The 19,320-nt window shown below is 40.3% G+C and overlaps 1 protein-coding gene across 1 annotated transcript; it reads right to left on the reverse strand.

Annotated features, from left to right (window-relative positions):
- Positions 1-8,625: 8,625 nt before the first annotated feature.
- Positions 8,626-19,224, reverse strand: LOC124297660 (adenylate kinase isoenzyme 5). Its single transcript, XM_046748918.1, has 10 exons — positions 18,225-19,224; positions 14,673-14,840; positions 14,361-14,471; positions 13,051-13,193; positions 11,869-12,051; positions 11,633-11,755; positions 11,361-11,526; positions 11,004-11,272; positions 10,727-10,891; positions 8,626-10,227 (listed from the first exon to the last, which is right to left on the reverse strand). The coding sequence occupies exons 1-10, from the start codon at positions 18,244-18,246 to the stop codon at positions 9,625-9,627; spliced, it is 1,953 nt and encodes a 650-aa protein (XP_046604874.1). The 5' UTR covers positions 18,247-19,224; the 3' UTR covers positions 8,626-9,624.
- Between the last annotated feature and the right edge of the window lie 96 nt (positions 19,225-19,320).

A 19,320-nucleotide genomic window follows, 5' to 3' on the forward strand; every position in this document is an offset into this window, starting at 1 on the left:
ACAGCCAAAAAACCAGAACCTGAATTTTCGACATTTTTCAGCAGGTGCTTTTTCGCTCGCCATTTCTCTCCTGTTGGTCCTACGCTCTTTTCGCTGCGATTTCTGAGTTCCTGAGGGTCCAATTGGTCGGATAAGGGTCATTTAAATCTAATCTGAGACCAAAAGTTTTTTGCCCAAAAAAAAAGTAAGGCTAACCCCTTTCCATTTTTGGCGAAAATTTTCGCGATTTTCAAAAGTGCTGGAATTAATTATTTGTGGCACTATTCCGACGTCATTTTGCAAGTGAAATCGATTGGGCGCAGTTCCAATACGCTGCGATCCACGCATCACAAGTTACAGCCAAAAAACCAGAACCTGAATTTTCGACATTTTTCAGCAGGTGCTTTCTCGCTCGCCATTTCTCTCCTGTTGGTCCTACGCTCTTTTCGCTGCGATTTCTGGGTTCCTGAGGGTCCAATTGGTCGGATAAGGGTCATTTAAATCGAATCTGGGACCAAAAGTTTTTTGCCCAAAAAAAAAGTAAGGCCAACCCCTTTCCATTTTTGGCGAACATTTTCGCGATTTTTAAAAGTGCTGGAATTGGTTATTTGTGGCACTATTCCGACGTCATTTTGCGTGAGAAATCGATTGGGCGCAGGTCCAATACGCTGCGATCCACTCATCACAAGTTACAGCCAAAAAACCAGAACCTGAATTTTCGACATTTTTCAGCAGGTGCTTTTTCGCTCGCCATTTCTCTCCTGTTGGTCTTACGCTCTTTTCGCTGCGATTTCTGAGTTCCTGAGGGTCCAATTGGTCGAATAAGGGTCATTTATATCTAATCTGGGCCCAAAAGTTTTTTGCCCAAAAAAAAAGTAAGGCTAACCCCTTTCCATTTTTGGCGAAAATTTTCGCGATTTTTAAAAGTGCTGGAATTGATTATTTGTGGCACTATTCCGACGTCATTTTGCAAGAGAAATCGATTGGGCGCAGTCCCAATACGCTGCGATCCACGCATCACAAGTTACAGCCAAAAAACCAGAACCTGAATTTTCGACATTTTTCAGCAGGTGCTTTCTCGCTCGCCATTTCTCTCCTGTTGGTCCTACGCTCTTTTCGCTGCGATTTCTGGGTTCCTGAGGGTCCAATTGGTCGGATAAGGGTCATTTAAATCGAATCTGGGACCAAAAGTTTTTTGCCCAAAAAAAAAGTAAGGCTAACCCCTTTCCATTTTTGGCGAACATTTTCGCGATTTTTAAAAGTGCTGGAATTGGTTATTTGTGGCACTATTCCGACGTCATTTTGCGTGAGAAATCGATTGGGCGCAGGTCCAATACGCTGCGATCCACTCATCACAAGTTACAGCCAGAAAACCAGAACCTGAATTTTCGACATTTTTCAGCAGGTGCTTTTTCGCTCGCCATTTCTCTCCTGTTGGTCTTACGCTCTTTTCGCTGCGATTTCTGAGTTCCTGAGGGTCCAATTGGTCGGATAAGGGTCATTTATATCTAATCTGGGACCAAAAGTTTTTTGCCCAAAAAAAAAGTAAGGCTAACCCCTTTCCATTTTTGGCGAAAATTTTCGCGATTTTTAAAAGTGCTGGAATTGATTATTTGTGGCACTATTCCGACGTCATTTTGCAAGAGAAATCGATTGGGCGCAGTCCCAATACGCTGCGATCCACGCATCACAAGTTACAGCCAAAAAACCAGAACCTGAATTTTCGACATTTTTCAGCAGGTGCTTTCTCGCTCGCCATTACTCTCCTGTTGGTCCTACGCTCTTTTCGCTGCGATTTCTGGGTTCCTGAGGGTCCAATTGGTCGGATAAGGGTCATTTAAATCGAATCTGGGACCAAAAGTTTTTTGCCCAAAAAAAAAGTAAGGCTAACCCCTTTCCATTTTTGGCGAACATTTTCGCGATTTTTAAAAGTGCTGGAATTGGTTATTTGTGGCACTATTCCGACGTCATTTTGCGAGAGAAATCGATTGGGCGCAGGTCCAATACGCTGCGATCCACTCATCACAAGTTACAGCCAAAAAACCAGAACCTGAATTTTCGACCTTTTTCAGCAGGTGCTTTTTCGCTCGCCATTTCTCTCCTGTTGGTCCTACGCTCTTTTCGCTGCGATTTCTGGGTTCCTGAGGGTCCAATTGGTCGGATAAGGGTCATTCAAATCGAATCTGGGACCAAAAGTTTTTTGCCCAAGAAAAAAGTAAGGCTAACCCTTTTCCATTTTTGGCGAAAATTCTCGCGATTTTTAAAAGTGCTGAAATTGATTATTTGTGGCACTATTCCGACGTCATTTTGCAAGAGAAATCGATTGGGCGCAGTTCCAATACGCTGCGATCCACGCATCACAAGTTACAGCCAAAAAACCAGAACCTGAATTTTCGACATTTTTCAGCAGGTGCTTTTTCGCTCGCCATTTCTCTCCTGTTGGTCCTACGCTCTTTTCGCTGCGATTTCTGAGTTCCTGAGGGTCCAATTGGTCGGATAAGGGTCATTTAAATCTAATCTGAGACCAAAAGTTTTTTGCCCAAAAAAAAAGTAAGGCTAACCCCTTTCCATTTTTGGCGAAAATTTTCGCGATTTTCAAAAGTGCTGGAATTAATTATTTGTGGCACTATTCCGACGTCATTTTGCAAGAGAAATCGATTGGGCGCAGTTCCAATACGCTGCGATCCACGCATCACAAGTTACAGCCAAAAAACCAGAACCTGAATTTTCGACATTTTTCAGCAGGTGCTTTCTCGCTCGCCATTTCTCTCCTGTTGGTCCTACGCTCTTTTCGCTGCGATTTCTGGGTTCCTGAGGGTCCAATTGGTCGGATAAGGGTCATTTAAATCGAATCTGGGACCAAAAGTTTTTTGCCCAAAAAAAAAGTAAGGCTAACCCCTTTCCATTTTTGGCGAACATTTTCGCGATTTTTAAAAGTGCTGGAATTGGTTATTTGTGGCACTATTCCGACGTCATTTTGCAAGAGAAATCGATTGGGCGCAGTTCCAATACGCTGCGATCCACGCATCACAAGTTACAGCCAAAAAACCAGAACCTGAATTTTCGACATTTTTCAGCAGGTGCTTTTTCGCTCGCCATTTCTCTTCTGTTGGTCCTACGCTCTTTTCGCTGCGATTTCTGAGTTCCTGAGGGTCCAATTGGTCGGATAAGGGTCATTTATATCTAATCTGAGACCAAAAGTTTTTTGCCCAAAAAAAAAGTAAGGCTAACCCCTTTCCATTTTTGGCGAAAATTTTCGCGATTTTTAAAAGTACTGGAATTGATTATTTGTGGCACTATTCCGACGTCATTTTGCAAGAGAAATCGATTGGGCGCAGTCCCAATACGCTGCGATCCACGCATCACAAGTTACAGCCAAAAAACCAGAACCTGAATTTTCGACATTTTTCAGCAGGTGCTTTTTCGCTCGCCATTTCTCTTCTGTTGGTCCTACGCTCTTTTCGCTGCGATTTCTGAGTTCCTGAGGGTCCAATTGGTCGGATAAGGGTCATTTATATCTAATCTGAGACCAAAAGTTTTTTGCCCAAAAAAAAAGTAAGGCTAACCCCTTTCCATTTTTGGCGAAAATTTTCGCGATTTTTAAAAGTACTGGAATTGATTATTTGTGGCACTATTCCGACGTCATTTTGCAAGAGAAATCGATTGGGCGCAGTCCCAATACGCTGCGATCCACGCATCACAAGTTACAGCCAAAAAACCAGAACCTGAATTTTCGACATTTTTCAGCAGGTGCTTTTTCGCTCGCCATTTCTCTCCTGTTGGTCCTACGCTCTTTTCGCTGCGATCTCTGAGTTCCTGAGGGTCCAATTGGTCGGATAAGGGTCATTTAAATCTAATCTGAGACCAAAAGTTTTTTGCCCAAAGAAAAAGTAAGGCTAACCCCTTTCCATTTTTGGCGAAAATTTTCGCGATTTTTAAAAGTGCTGGAATTGATTATTTGTGGCACTATTCCGACGTGATTTTGCGAGAGAAATCGATTGAGCGCAGTCCCAATACGCTGCGATCCACGCATCACAAGTTACAGCCAAAAAACCAGAACCTGAATTTTCGACATTTTTCAGCAGGTGCTTTTTCGCTCGCCATTTCTCTCCTGTTGGTCCTACGCTCTTTTCGCTGCGATTTCTGAGTTCCTGAGGGTCCAATTGGTCGGATAAGGGTCATTTAAATCTAATCTGAGACCAAAAATTTTATGGTAAAAAAAAAAGGAAGGTTAACCCCTTTGTATCTTTGGCGAAAATTTTCGCGATTCTGAAAAGTGTTGGAATCAATTCTTTCAGGCACTATTCCGACGAAATTTTGCGAGAGAAATCGATTGGGCGCAGGTCCAATACGCTGCGATCCACTCATCACAAGTTACAGCCAAAAAACCAGAACCTGAATTTTCGACCTTTTTCAGCAGGTGCTTTTTCGCTCGCCATTTCTCTCCTGTTGGTCCTACGCTCTTTTCGCTGCGATTTCTGGGTTCCTGAGGGTCCAATTGGTCGGATAAGGGTCATTCAAATCGAATCTGGGACCAAAAGTTTTTTGCCCAAGAAAAAAGTAAGGCTAACCCTTTTCCATTTTTGGCGAAAATTCTCGCGATTTTTAAAAGTGCTGAAATTGATTATTTGTGGCACTATTCCGACGTCATTTTGCAAGAGAAATCGATTGGGCGCAGTTCCAATACGCTGCGATCCACGCATCACAAGTTACAGCCAAAAAACCAGAACCTGAATTTTCGACATTTTTCAGCAGGTGCTTTTTCGCTCGCCATTTCTCTCCTGTTGGTCCTACGCTCTTTTCGCTGCGATTTCTGAGTTCCTGAGGGTCCAATTGGTCGGATAAGGGTCATTTAAATCTAATCTGAGACCAAAAGTTTTTTGCCCAAAAAAAAAGTAAGGCTAACCCCTTTCCATTTTTGGCGAAAATTTTCGCGATTTTCAAAAGTGCTGGAATTAATTATTTGTGGCACTATTCCGACGTCATTTTGCAAGAGAAATCGATTGGGCGCAGTTCCAATACGCTGCGATCCACGCATCACAAGTTACAGCCAAAAAACCAGAACCTGAATTTTCGACATTTTTCAGCAGGTGCTTTCTCGCTCGCCATTTCTCTCCTGTTGGTCCTACGCTCTTTTCGCTGCGATTTCTGGGTTCCTGAGGGTCCAATTGGTCGGATAAGGGTCATTTAAATCGAATCTGGGACCAAAAGTTTTTTGCCCAAAAAAAAAGTAAGGCTAACCCCTTTCCATTTTTGGCGAAAATTTTCGCGATTTTCAAAAGTGCTGGAATTAATTATTTGTGGCACTATTCCGACGTCATTTTGCAAGAGAAATCGATTGGGCGCAGTTCCAATACGCTGCGATCCACGCATCACAAGTTACAGCCAAAAAACCAGAACCTGAATTTTCGACATTTTTCAGCAGGTGCTTTCTCGCTCGCCATTTCTCTCCTGTTGGTCCTACGCTCTTTTCGCTGCGATTTCTGGGTTCCTGAGGGTCCAATTGGTCGGATAAGGGTCATTTAAATCGAATCTGGGACCAAAAGTTTTTTGCCCAAAAAAAAAGTAAGGCTAACCCCTTTCCATTTTTGGCGAACATTTTCGCGATTTTTAAAAGTGCTGGAATTGGTTATTTGTGGCACTATTCCGACGTCATTTTGCAAGAGAAATCGATTGGGCGCAGTTCCAATACGCTGCGATCCACGCATCACAAGTTACAGCCAAAAAACCAGAACCTGAATTTTCGACATTTTTCAGCAGGTGCTTTTTCGCTCGCCATTTCTCTTCTGTTGGTCCTACGCTCTTTTCGCTGCGATTTCTGAGTTCCTGAGGGTCCAATTGGTCGGATAAGGGTCATTTATATCTAATCTGAGACCAAAAGTTTTTTGCCCAAAAAAAAAGTAAGGCTAACCCCTTTCCATTTTTGGCGAAAATTTTCGCGATTTTTAAAAGTACTGGAATTGATTATTTGTGGCACTATTCCGACGTCATTTTGCAAGAGAAATCGATTGGGCGCAGTCCCAATACGCTGCGATCCACGCATCACAAGTTACAGCCAAAAAACCAGAACCTGAATTTTCGACATTTTTCAGCAGGTGCTTTTTCGCTCGCCATTTCTCTTCTGTTGGTCCTACGCTCTTTTCGCTGCGATTTCTGAGTTCCTGAGGGTCCAATTGGTCGGATAAGGGTCATTTATATCTAATCTGAGACCAAAAGTTTTTTGCCCAAAAAAAAAGTAAGGCTAACCCCTTTCCATTTTTGGCGAAAATTTTCGCGATTTTTAAAAGTACTGGAATTGATTATTTGTGGCACTATTCCGACGTCATTTTGCAAGAGAAATCGATTGGGCGCAGTCCCAATACGCTGCGATCCACGCATCACAAGTTACAGCCAAAAAACCAGAACCTGAATTTTCGACATTTTTCAGCAGGTGCTTTTTCGCTCGCCATTTCTCTCCTGTTGGTCCTACGCTCTTTTCGCTGCGATCTCTGAGTTCCTGAGGGTCCAATTGGTCGGATAAGGGTCATTTAAATCTAATCTGAGACCAAAAGTTTTTTGCCCAAAAAAAAAGTAAGGCTAACCCCTTTCCATTTTTGGCGAAAATTTTCGCGATTTTTAAAAGTACTGGAATTGATTATTTGTGGCACTATTCCGACGTCATTTTGCAAGAGAAATCGATTGGGCGCAGTCCCAATACGCTGCGATCCACGCATCACAAGTTACAGCCAAAAAACCAGAACCTGAATTTTCGACATTTTTCAGCAGGTGCTTTTTCGCTCGCCATTTCTCTTCTGTTGGTCCTACGCTCTTTTCGCTGCGATTTCTGAGTTCCTGAGGGTCCAATTGGTCGGATAAGGGTCATTTATATCTAATCTGAGACCAAAAGTTTTTTGCCCAAAAAAAAAGTAAGGCTAACCCCTTTCCATTTTTGGCGAAAATTTTCGCGATTTTTAAAAGTACTGGAATTGATTATTTGTGGCACTATTCCGACGTCATTTTGCAAGAGAAATCGATTGGGCGCAGTCCCAATACGCTGCGATCCACGCATCACAAGTTACAGCCAAAAAACCAGAACCTGAATTTTCGACATTTTTCAGCAGGTGCTTTTTCGCTCGCCATTTCTCTCCTGTTGGTCCTACGCTCTTTTCGCTGCGATCTCTGAGTTCCTGAGGGTCCAATTGGTCGGATAAGGGTCATTTAAATCTAATCTGAGACCAAAAGTTTTTTGCCCAAAGAAAAAGTAAGGCTAACCCCTTTCCATTTTTGGCGAAAATTTTCGCGATTTTTAAAAGTGCTGGAATTGATTATTTGTGGCACTATTCCGACGTGATTTTGCGAGAGAAATCGATTGAGCGCAGTCCCAATACGCTGCGATCCACGCATCACAAGTTACAGCCAAAAAACCAGAACCTGAATTTTCGACATTTTTCAGCAGGTGCTTTTTCGCTCGCCATTTCTCTCCTGTTGGTCCTACGCTCTTTTCGCTGCGATTTCTGAGTTCCTGAGGGTCCAATTGGTCGGATAAGGGTCATTTAAATCTAATCTGAGACCAAAAATTTTATGGTAAAAAAAAAAGGAAGGTTAACCCCTTTGTATCTTTGGCGAAAATTTTCGCGATTCTGAAAAGTGTTGGAATCAATTCTTTCAGGCACTATTCCGACGAAATTTTGCGAGAGAAATCGATTGGGCGCAGTCCCAATACGCTGCGAGCAACGTATAAAAAGTTACAGCCGAAAAACGAGAACCTGTATTTTCTCGACATTTTTCAGCAGGTCCTTTTTCCTCCATTACTTTCTTCCTGTTGATCCCACGATGAACTTCATTCGTCATTTCTCTGCTGTTGGTCCCAGGCTTTTACTGCTGAGTTTTCTGAGTTGCTGTGGGTCCAATTAGTCTGAAAAGGGTCATACGAATTGATTCCGAGATTATCGATCTCTCGCTCAACGAAAAATAGACCTATTCAAGTATCGCCTAAAAAGACGGAAGTTCTAGTCTTTAGTATTAACTTCCGTTCTCTGATAGCAGTCTTACAGCCCTGTGCTTTACCTGTACATATGCATCGTCGTAATCAAAAAATGTTTTTGTGAACTGAGGAATTCTTTATTTCACATTAAACGTTAGATACATATTCTTCCAGTTACATTCAACATGAGACATAACTCAAAACATTTATCTACTGTAGAACGTACTTCATGACAGATAGATACGTATAAGTTCCAATATCAGTTTAAACAATAAAAAAAATGTCAGCCTCCTCATTCTGCGCACATCCAATTGGGGTTGTTACGGTTATATTATTCAAAGCTGAGTCAGTATTGTACACTTATTAATCTCAACCGCCAATAGGTTCATTGAGATAAGTTAACTCGGTCATACAGGAAAAGTCAATCAAATGTAAAATTTAGATCAAGGGTGTAATGACGGTTGCCCGATTAAGAATCAAAATTATGTTCGAATTACATGATCCATGATCAATATGTATCTCCACCTCACGACAACTGCATTCATAGATCTATGATTACAAAGGCAATTTACCACGACTTTTGAATATGCGTAAGGCACTGATTTGCCACCGAGCAATATACTAATCAATAATTTGTCAACAACACCCAGTTTTGGAGGTACAGAGATATTAACATGTGTGTACTTATGTCATCTAGTCTGGAACGGTAAGTATGCAGATCCTTACGTACTATATAACTCTATCCCACGTTCTTAGATATATGGGCTAACGCTTCGTGTGATAACGTGTGTTAATTGTAACGCATGCATAAAGTCCGCCTGCGGACTAATCGTTTGCGTATTATATACCATTATATTCTAGGTACATCGTAAAATGTTTTGTAAAAGTTCACAGTTACACATTTGAAAATAGAACAACTTTTAAATATTCATTAATCATCTAAGCTATGTTTCGTATTTCATTATTACACAAAATATAGGTATAATAAAGTTAGTATAGTTACGTACAATTTAAAAAAAAAAAAAAAAAATTCAGTGGTTCTCAAATGTGATGTACACATAAATTTGAAATAAGAAAAATCTTAGATAATTATAGTAGCTATCGTATGCAGAATTCCTATACCTAACTAGGGTTCCGATCGTGAGCAGTTTTCAGTTACAGATATACACAGTTTCTATATTACATAACGGTACACGGTAACTAAGCTGCCTATGATTATTATATCTACAGTATATATATACCGTAATTATATACCTTTAGTCCCTTGTTTGCCTCAGACTCTTTTTTCCTATTGACCATGTATCGGACGGATTCGTTAATTCATCAAATGCCGGTAGCATATGAATGAACCTATTTACGCGTTGATGAAGCCCCCTGAAGTTTATTGTTCAAAGGTACTTAAAAAATTTCTTCGAGATGTTCGTATCAACTTCGAAAAATGCTGTATGTGAAGAATTTTCCAAAACAAAATCGTTCGAAGAATTAATCCGAAGGGAAAAATCGACTTCAGAGCTTTTCGGAAAAACAATGACTCTTCCTGAAATTCTCAATCTTTCTGCGTTTGTTTTAAAATTTTTGCATTTTACCTATTGTCATAAAAATTTTTATTTGGTCTCATTATTTGATTATTGTTCGAGAATTTTAATCAAATACAATAATTATATCGGCACAGATGGCTTATATCAAATATGAAGATCCTGCTGGTAAGCGTCGACTTCATTGTACATATTTCTAACTGGGTTTGGTAAATTATTCTGAGACAACATATTCCTTACTGGAGCAACTTTGTTCGTTGGTAAGTGGCCGTTAACGATATTTCCAAATCCATTGGCAACGCCATTATGTATCGAGGTGCCCCCGTTAACGGCCAAATGTTTCGCGTTGTTCGCAATGCCGTTTGCCATTTTCCCAACGCCGTTTTCACCCACCTTAATACCCTGCTCAACGTGATTCTGTACCTGTTTCGATATCGAGTTTATCCCATTCACCATTCCGTTCATCGTCTTATCTCTGACCTTGCTGACCCCGTTCATTCCTTTGTCAATCGCATTCTTTGTCCCGTTTGATAATTGGGTTTTCCCCAATGTCTGGACATTATTCGTCATCTGATTTACCGACTTGGCAAAACCGTTTGGTATGAAATTAACTATTCTCTCGGGAATATCGCCTGTTGTAACCGAATTTGAATCCTCGTTGTTCTTTTGCCGCGATGAATTGGAAACGAGGTTCTTAAGCGCAGCGGTAAATTCGTCTTGAACGTTCTTGGTGTCGGTGTCTCCGTCCACCTGTTCGGTACAATGCCAAAATTTAATATTGTTACAAAGGGTGAAATCACCCGTCTTACCCCATTTCTAATGATCTGGTAGTCATCATAGATAAAAGAAGTTTATAAACGTCTTATGTATTCAAAAAGAATAAGGCTGCTGCGTCAACCAGCATTATTGTAAAAACAGTCTTGTCTCAGACTTTACACCGAAAACACGTACTCTGCCATTAAAGCTTTTCCTCAATATTTTACTTGCACCTTTAATTGATTCTCTAAATAAGCTCGCGAACCCATATTCATTCCGTAACGTCCTAAAACGTTACAATATAATCGTTATACTTGACAATTTCCAACAGAATTCTAAAAGAATTTCGCAAGCTATGTTGGATGGGAAGAGTTCTTAGAAGTTGGAGAGATTTTTCCAGTAGAAAATCACGGAACTGAATTTCTGTTTTACAGTGAATTGTTTTTAGAAAGAATAAATTATCAGAGAAATGAGATCAGGAACGTGGACTTACAATTGTCAGTCGATTTTCACTGTCCAGTTTCTTCAACATGGGCAATGAGAGTTCTCTGAATATTTCCAGTCTCCTTCTAAATGCCGAGACGCTGTCGTCCAGTCTACCTCTGCCCAATTGGAGCTTAGAGCAATCGAGAAGCAACAACGACGGTTCTTGACCAAACTAGAACAAGTTACATTTCATATCCAGTCAGCGATATACGGGATGATAAATGAAGATAGGATGATCTGTGGATAAAGAAGTTGCATAAAACAAGTGACAAGTGTTTGTATACCTTGTTCTCGAATTCTTCTACTTGGTCAGAATCCCTCGGAAATCCGTCTATAACAATTCCGTCCGTGTCCCTATGGAGCAGAACCTGTTTCTCGACCAATTGCATGACTATATCTCTCGGCACCATCTCCCCGGCAAGGATGGCCTCCCGAACTATCGGATTCGAGCTCGCCAATCCTCGCAAAAGGCCTCCGATGCTGATGTGGACCCATCCGACCTCGTCCTGTATCGCCTGCGAGCTGAGGGTCGCTTTGTTGCTCCCAGGACCACCTGGATTACCAGCAGAGTGTTTTTTTTTTTGTTTACTAAATTTCAAACGGACGCTTTCTAGTACAAACTTTCTCCGTAAATATCTCACCTATGACCCAGATGAAGAATGGTAGGCCCTTCCTGGGCTTGTTTGCTGTTTTCGAGGGTTGAAGTTCAGGTGGCATCAGTGTCTTCGGTGGCGATGGAGTGAGATCGGTAACTACTGTCTGTTTCGCGAGGGGGGATGTCGGAGTTATTCCTCTCTCGACCTTTACCTGTGATACGTAAATAAAAAATTAACGGGAACTGAAGAACAACCAACTGTCGCAAGCTCAACCTATGGCCATATATATATTCGTATATCTGTCGATGTATTTGTACCTCGGCTTCAACGGATCCTGGAGGATTTCCGGTACCCTTAATTCCGTCAGACATACCCAGGATTTTCAGGATTGCCTCCCGAAAATCAACGTACACCTCACTGGGATTTCTTTCGCCGTTCACCTGAAAGTCGGTAACCGATTTGGTAGATGGGACATAATGCCTTGCAGAGTACAGTTGATCGACAATATCGATACCTTAACGAATAATTATTCGAGGAAATGTTTTCCACTTACCGCAATCAGCATCCCGCTCTGATCGAAATACTCAGCAACCGGCATAACGTTTCGGTAAAAATTGTGAAGCTCCATTCTGGCCAGACCGAGAATAACGTGTCCCAATTGAGCACCGTAATCGATTTGCCTCTCCAAAATCTCCTGTCTCCACGAAACGAGAACTACCCCGTTAACGATTTGTATCTACGAACAAAATTATTGAATGTTGATTATGAGCGGTAACGTTCGTATGACGCGATGCTTACATCATAGAGGTATACGTCAAATTCCACTCTTGCCTATGTCCCCCGGATCGATATAAACAGTGTCCTCAAGCTGAATACTTTATTTATAAGGAGGCTTTGCGCGAACCTCCAAGATTGGCGGACTGTGGTAAATTACCAAGCTACATCCACGTTATAGGAACAACGTGGGTATTGAAATTTTACCTCGAAACTCCACCCCTCGCGAAGTGAGGAACAGCGACGATGTGTGAATCATGCATAGTAGTCGCAAGGTGTAATTTGAAACTTCCAGGTAGACAACGTATCCAATTTTCTGCCAGTACCTACCGCGGCTACTCATTTTTTCCCGTGTTCTGGATATGCCAATATCACCCCCCCCCCCCCCCCCCCCCCTTTGCACATATCAACGGAATAAAACTAAGCAGCTTATATTTTGCAGCGTATATCATACGTTCACCCGTTTCGGTAACTAGGTCGCAACCTTCTACATTTTTGGCAACAGCCCCACTCCTCCTGCACTCCAACCTTTGTGTCTCGCGGCTGCCAAGGACTTATCGCATGTGTATACGCGCCTATCGAGTATGTGCAAAAAAGGTCTTTACAGCGCTACTTTGGATTAACATTTGTTACATATATTTTTACATCAAGTTTTACTTCTTTAACAATAGCTGAGGACGAGCCAGAGAGAATAGATTTGGGATATCATTTTACTGTAGCGTGAAGCAGCGACGCATCGACCAAATAGCGGACATGGTGTCTATGGTGCCAATCCGTTCCATCCCCTTTCACATATTGTACACAGTGCAAGCATGACATCACATTATTTTTCATCGCTAAAGATATACATATACTGCAAAAATCTATACCATACATAAAATACACACGTATAGAGTCGACAATTCTATACAGTTGAATGCCAAAAGTTAATCATCGATCAAGATGCTCGGAATGTTCTCACCTTCTCAGAATACTCGACCACGTCTCTCATGTTCCTCGGATATCCGCTGACCAGGAATGTTTTCGCGTTTGGTGCCATTTTCATTTCGAGCATCAGAACTTCAGTCACCGTTTTGCTGCTGAGGAGTCCAAAGTCGAGCATGTCTGAAAGAGGGAAAAGCTTTGATCGAAGAATCGAGCTACAGGTGATCACTTCTTTTAATGGTGCTGGCTTTGGTGAGAGATTGCAGTATAATCGCGGCATTGGCTCGAGTATAAAGTGCGAAATAAATAATTTCAACCTGGGATATGGGTACATAATGTTTGCGTATACACGTACGTGTACCCATATGTATTCGCACCTGTTTACACAGGTATCAGTCGCGTGTCCATCGGTGTTCCAACCTATGCATGACGTATATTAGCGTACCGAGCTGAAGGTGGCCGTTGGAACGAGTGGTATGTATAGCCGGTGAACGGATAAGTTGCTCTAATGTTACACACATACACACATCGGCTGCACCCTCTTCCAAACCCTAACACGAATCCATCGATCTATGAGTATAATCAATTCACCCTACGTACATCACGTACACTGAACCCCCTCTCCCGTCGGTTCCGTGACTCACTATCCGCGACCATAGAATTCCACATTAGACATATACGATTGTCCCATCCGGATTCTATTTTTCATACTCTTTTTTACGGGTGTGTAAACAATAAATTTGCTGCCGACCTTTGTTTCATTTTCGAAAAGCTAAAACCCGTAAGCAACTGATACTCTACGTCAGAATACGTACTACTTTAATCGATTGATCAAACGACGAGTATCGAGCTTTCTTCCTTCTATCCAATAATGAACCGATATATCAATAATGTTCCATGACGTACCTTAGGAAACGTTCGAAATAAATACTACGTCAGTTTTTAATCAGTCGTCTCTTTTATATAGAAGATAGGCGAACAATAATGTTTTTGCCTGTGACTATAATCATTCTTCGAATATCGATGTGTGATATAAATCGACGAATCGTGGCTACTGAAGATGAAATAAATTGATTATTTGAAACATATAAATCATAGTCGGAAGTGGAAAACAGTTCACTTCATGTCAGTATAAACCCATCTTTCGAGTTTCACTAGGTATATATTATAACCATGCAGTGTGACCATTTCTATTAAAGGCATCTTACGTTGGTCTGCATTGGAGGATAAATCTTGGGAAAAATACTGAACAATCATTGCATAATGTACGCCTTCCGTCGGCGAGGTTTCCGGAAAATGTGATATTCTTTGGTACCTTATCGTGGAACGCCATGGAATACCACTTACCATTCCCCATCGCGTACTGCTGCAAAAGATCCGTCATGTTGATATGAGTAATCCCCTTTTTCTCGTGCATCAGATTGTCGCAGTGGGTCACCTTGCCACTTCCCGGACCCCCTGCGCAAAGCAAATTCAATTTGAAACGTTCCGAATATTGTCTTCATGGCGTGATGCGAGTTGTAAAAGTAAAAAAAAATATATATTTATATATATATAAAACAAAAATCAAAAAAAAAAGCACGTAACTGTTCTCATAATATTTTCGCTAAACGTGTATCGCGTATCCAATTACTATTGGATTTGTATAAATTCGCTTACCGAGAACGAATATGACAGGGACTTTTGGTGATTCAAATTTGACCTGCCCAACATTTTGCATGGGAAAATTCCCGTCTGGAGGTGTTGATAGAAGTCCTGCCTCACCTTGCCATCTTCCTGTTCGCCGCCTATTACCGTCTTCGAAAACCTGCGATCCATTTTGTTGCTCTGAAATTGAAAATTTGTTTTACAGGTCTTTCTTCGCCGATACGCAAGGTTTCAAAAAAATATTATATGAAAGCTGGGGGAAAATGTGAATGGGAGAAGAAATTATAAAAGTAAATACTAATGATTTGCAAATGTGTACTACGACGTTCGTTATTATCGTGACTCGAATTACGCGTCAGTTTTATTATAATCGGCGAAGTAAAATCATTACTTTCGATCTACGACTCACCGTATACACGTGCATGCGTAATTAGTTTACCGAAGTGGATTTGAAACGTTCAATTAGCTTTCAGAATTTATTCACGCCTTATGATCGGAGCGGCCATATATGCGTCTCTCTGCCTTGTTTCAAGGGCGCAATTTCGGCTAATTACACGCCTGCAAACCCCCTAGATGAAATTCCCTCATCAATTATTACTCACGCCGAAATTAATTTAGCGGTCAAAACAACTCATTCGTGACGAAGCGGATGAATTCTGTGTTGAATAATAACGGAAATGGCGAACTCGGAATCGACGTTAACTCGCATTATATATGTGCATCAACTTATTATTATTCCATTATGTGTTACTCATAAATGACTCGGAGTGCTTACAATCTGTTATATTTAAAAAATTTTCACTGTTTTGAAATTTTATAGTCCAAGAAGTTACTGCCTTAATCGAGGGGCTATTCACTTTTTTAATGAGCTGTACACTCTGATTTTGAATCAGCTTGTAGTCGCTCGAAGTAAAAAAGAAATCACCGCACATTACGGATGAAATCACTTATCCTGATCACAGTCGGCTTAGAATCAGCTGCAATGGGTTGAAATCAATTAAAATCAATCGAAATCGGTTAATGTCAGATGGATCCAACTAAAAAAGTTGAAAATCTCTTCGAAATCATTCGAAACCTCGTACAATCGTGTATAATCACATGAAATCATACGGAGTGGCATTAATCACATGAAGTATTTTGTAATCAGCTGAAATCATTTGAAATTACTCGAAATCATCTAGAATTACTAGGAATCATACGAAATCACTAAAAGCTATGAAATCACTTAAATATAATGTAGCTGTTTATACTGGAATATATACTCGTATATATATATATCATATCACTAAGAAACTCTACAAAGATCTAGACTGTTAGTAAAGACATTATCAAAAAAAAAAAAAACTGAAATTATTCCCAAGTGCTTTATATATTTACTAAACACATTACTTTTTTTGTATTGAATAACTTCAACAATAAATTTAATAAATGTCGATCTTATGAAATTTTATGTAGTATTGAATAGTCTCAAGTAGTATATAAGGTTGTTGTTAGTTTTTAAGATTAATGTAAGATATCATTCCAGCCTATGTACAGGTAATAGTGTTACCTCTATAAGATTTTACTTGCTGTATCTTCTACATTTGTAAATTACAAATTACAAATTACTAACTCTAAATATCAGAGTACAAACATTTTTATTGCTTGACACGTATCATTAGAAACACAGAAAAGCACGACTACCCAGAAATTCAGCGGAATTGATTTCTCATCTGGTAAGTTAAGGTATAATTTATCAAATTCTTGAATATCAAAACTTATTCAAGTGCTTAAATTGAATCCACTCTTTGTATACATTAATATAGAATAATTTCTCAAATTTTTCGATCGGTATGTGTGCAAAATTATTTCTTAAACAATCCATCTGTTCAAATGACAAAATCTAGTATGAATGAGAGGGTCATTCTAAAAAATGTCACAATTTCAGTACAAATCCTAGATCTCAAATCAAATTCCTTTATCCTTTTCAGCTATTCTCGCATTTATGTATTGACCCTAACGGTGCTAACCATGTATTCTCACACTCTCCAGTTTACATTTTTTTTCTACGGCCTGTGCATATAGACGCACCAATTTACACTCATTCATATTTCACATGCCCGACGCACTGTGCAGAAGTCAATAAATACACAGATCGTATGGGTAATGTTCTCTCTACAGGCAATCCCTTTTTTCGAAAATGTTGTCCCTTAGGCTGAATAACCTTGCATTGGCTAATATGCTGCCAATTTATACGGCCGCAATGAATGCAGGAAAAGCGACGAAGATGTTTTATAGAAGCGACAGTCTCGGCGATAGTTGGTCAACGTTGCCGTAATGCAATATCTTTGTTAAAATTTTTTTTTAAACAAACAAGAATTTACTACTCCATTAGCGCGGTGTAGATTATCGGACGAGATCCAATCTTGACAGTATTGCCGTAACGCGGTTGAAAACGAGGAAGGTGTACAACTGTATACAACTGTGCCAGAATAGTTGAGAATCCAATTTGATAATTTGATGTTTCTGAAATTTATTTTATAGCATGGTATCCTTCCGCCGATGATATTCGCCGCTGCATTGAGCGGTAATGAAACGTCGGTATATGTATACCTATGTAGACAATGAGAGTGTGATGCGGCCACGTATAATTCGCGTGTTCATTAAATGTTGGATATTCCATGTGTACATTGTATGTTTCTATAATGAATGTGATACGGATTAAAAACGACGTTCATAGCCTCCTCTTTCAGCGATGAATTATACTACACTTGGTACTTGCGTTGTACATCGGTTTTATCGTCAACGGTATATAATTCTTGTACTGAAAATAATAAATTAATATTGCGCAATTATCGTCCGCTGCTTGATGTATAGACCATATGAAACGCATGCGAAAGAACGCGGTTAATTTATTTTATCGACAAAGAGAGAAGGGCTGCACGTTTTATACGCCTGATACGCATTTCGCTGGGAATTTCTGCAACTAATCCTGCTAATTGATCAGAAAATTGTAAATATGAAACGTGTAACTGCCTTTCACATTCTACGCGTCACGCTGCAGTTGTTATTGTAAAAAAAAATATATACCTACTCAACTGTACAATTTCATCATCGATATTCCGCGGATGACAGGTTTGTATTTTTCTTTGCAATTTCTTGTCGAGACTAATTGTTCAGTTCAAATCCTCCACTGGTTATAGCGTCAGACACACTATGCTTTTTCAGGAATCGAAAAAGTCAATTATTTTAAAATCTAACGCGACTAAATACAGTTCACGTTAAAAATCTACAAAGCAGTATGCAAATGTGTCTGGATGAACTAAAAAAAGGATGAAGTATTTCGCGCAAATGTCCAAAAGGCGACAAAGCTTGAAAAAAAGTGACATTATAATAACAGCAATTGTTATAAATGACAGTGAAAAATGCATACACCCAATAATTTGGTCCATCCGGCTGCAAGCTGTTTTCACAAATTATTGATCATACGCGTATAACGCGGTGTATTTACTTGTCGATCGTCAAACCAGCAGAACGATAAAAAGGTTACATTTTCAAATGAAATTGCAAATACGTTATACTTGCCAGTGTCCAGGCAGATGCCCATAGTCCGTTTATTGGTACGGGGTTTCCTGGTGCCGATGGAACTGCCATTTATGCACTCACATGACTGGAGATATTGCCAATCCCCACCTGTGACACCAAGCACACGTCGCCACGAATAATTGCCAGGCGAATAAGTATTCGGCCCTCAAATTCACTTGTCGTCTAGAATCTCGACCCTGACTTTGCGGTTGACTTTGAACTGCCGGTGAGATCGGGGAACTCATCAGATTACGGTGTGCCGCACGATCATACAGAATATTAAACCACAATCACTGATAGCTCTGTGAGGCTGAATTATAATCACGTGTATAATTTATTCGGACATTATGCAGTGATAAGGGCAATGATTTTTCAAATTTATCTTCGTCAAATTAAATTCGAAGCCATACAGTTTTTTACAAGAATTTCCTCGTTAAAGAGACACCCTATAATGTCACAGAGGAAATAAACATAATCCTGTATTCAATTTGTCAAAAAATGTTTATAGAATTCGTATGTTGTTATACTCAGAATTAAATTCTTCATAAAGAAAGGGTTCGATTCTGAAAATTATTCACTGTGATACAACACCCACTTTCTTGTAACGCATATGATACACAACACTCGACCCAAGTTCTACCGTGGACACAACTTTTGATCACTTATCGTTAGCACTTCGTTTAAGAGACGATAAAATCTTCATACGATATTGTTTTTCATTTTTACAACTTTCTCACGCAATGTCAACCAAACAGAGCTGGCACGTATCAGGGGGTTTGTAGGCACGTATGCTGGAAACAGGTCGATGTCCGCGAATTTATTTCAGAACTTGATCAATCAAATGTTTCTTAGGAGATGTTGAATAAACATCTCAAGTTTTTCCGCGATCGGTGTCACAGGTTTTTCAGACGGTCAAGGCTCGCCCGGCGAAGTGGAAAGCGTGAAATTTAGTGACCGTACAACCGAGGCTGGCCTTTGCACAACGTTTGCCACGATGGTTGGTTCTACTGCGTCCGATTACTAGCTGACTCGCACTACTTATCACCATGGCGACGCGCAGGCGCAAGCTGCATTCTCCTTTTGGAAATTCTAGATA

Source organism: Neodiprion virginianus, chromosome 2 (genome assembly GCF_021901495.1).
Source record: "Neodiprion virginianus isolate iyNeoVirg1 chromosome 2, iyNeoVirg1.1, whole genome shotgun sequence".
Taxonomy (NCBI): Eukaryota; Metazoa; Arthropoda; class Insecta; order Hymenoptera; family Diprionidae; genus Neodiprion; species Neodiprion virginianus.

Coding starts and splice junctions, on each gene's coding strand:
- LOC124297660 (XM_046748918.1), bottom strand. CDS start 18,246: ATGGGCATCTGCCTGGACACTG. Junction 10,892..11,003: donor TAGAAGAATTCGAGAACAAG/GTATACAAACAC, acceptor AACTTGTTCTAG/TTTGGTCAAGAACCGTCGTT. Junction 10,228..10,726: donor GTGAAAATCGACTGACAATT/GTAAGTCCACGT, acceptor TGTACCGAACAG/GTGGACGGAGACACCGACAC.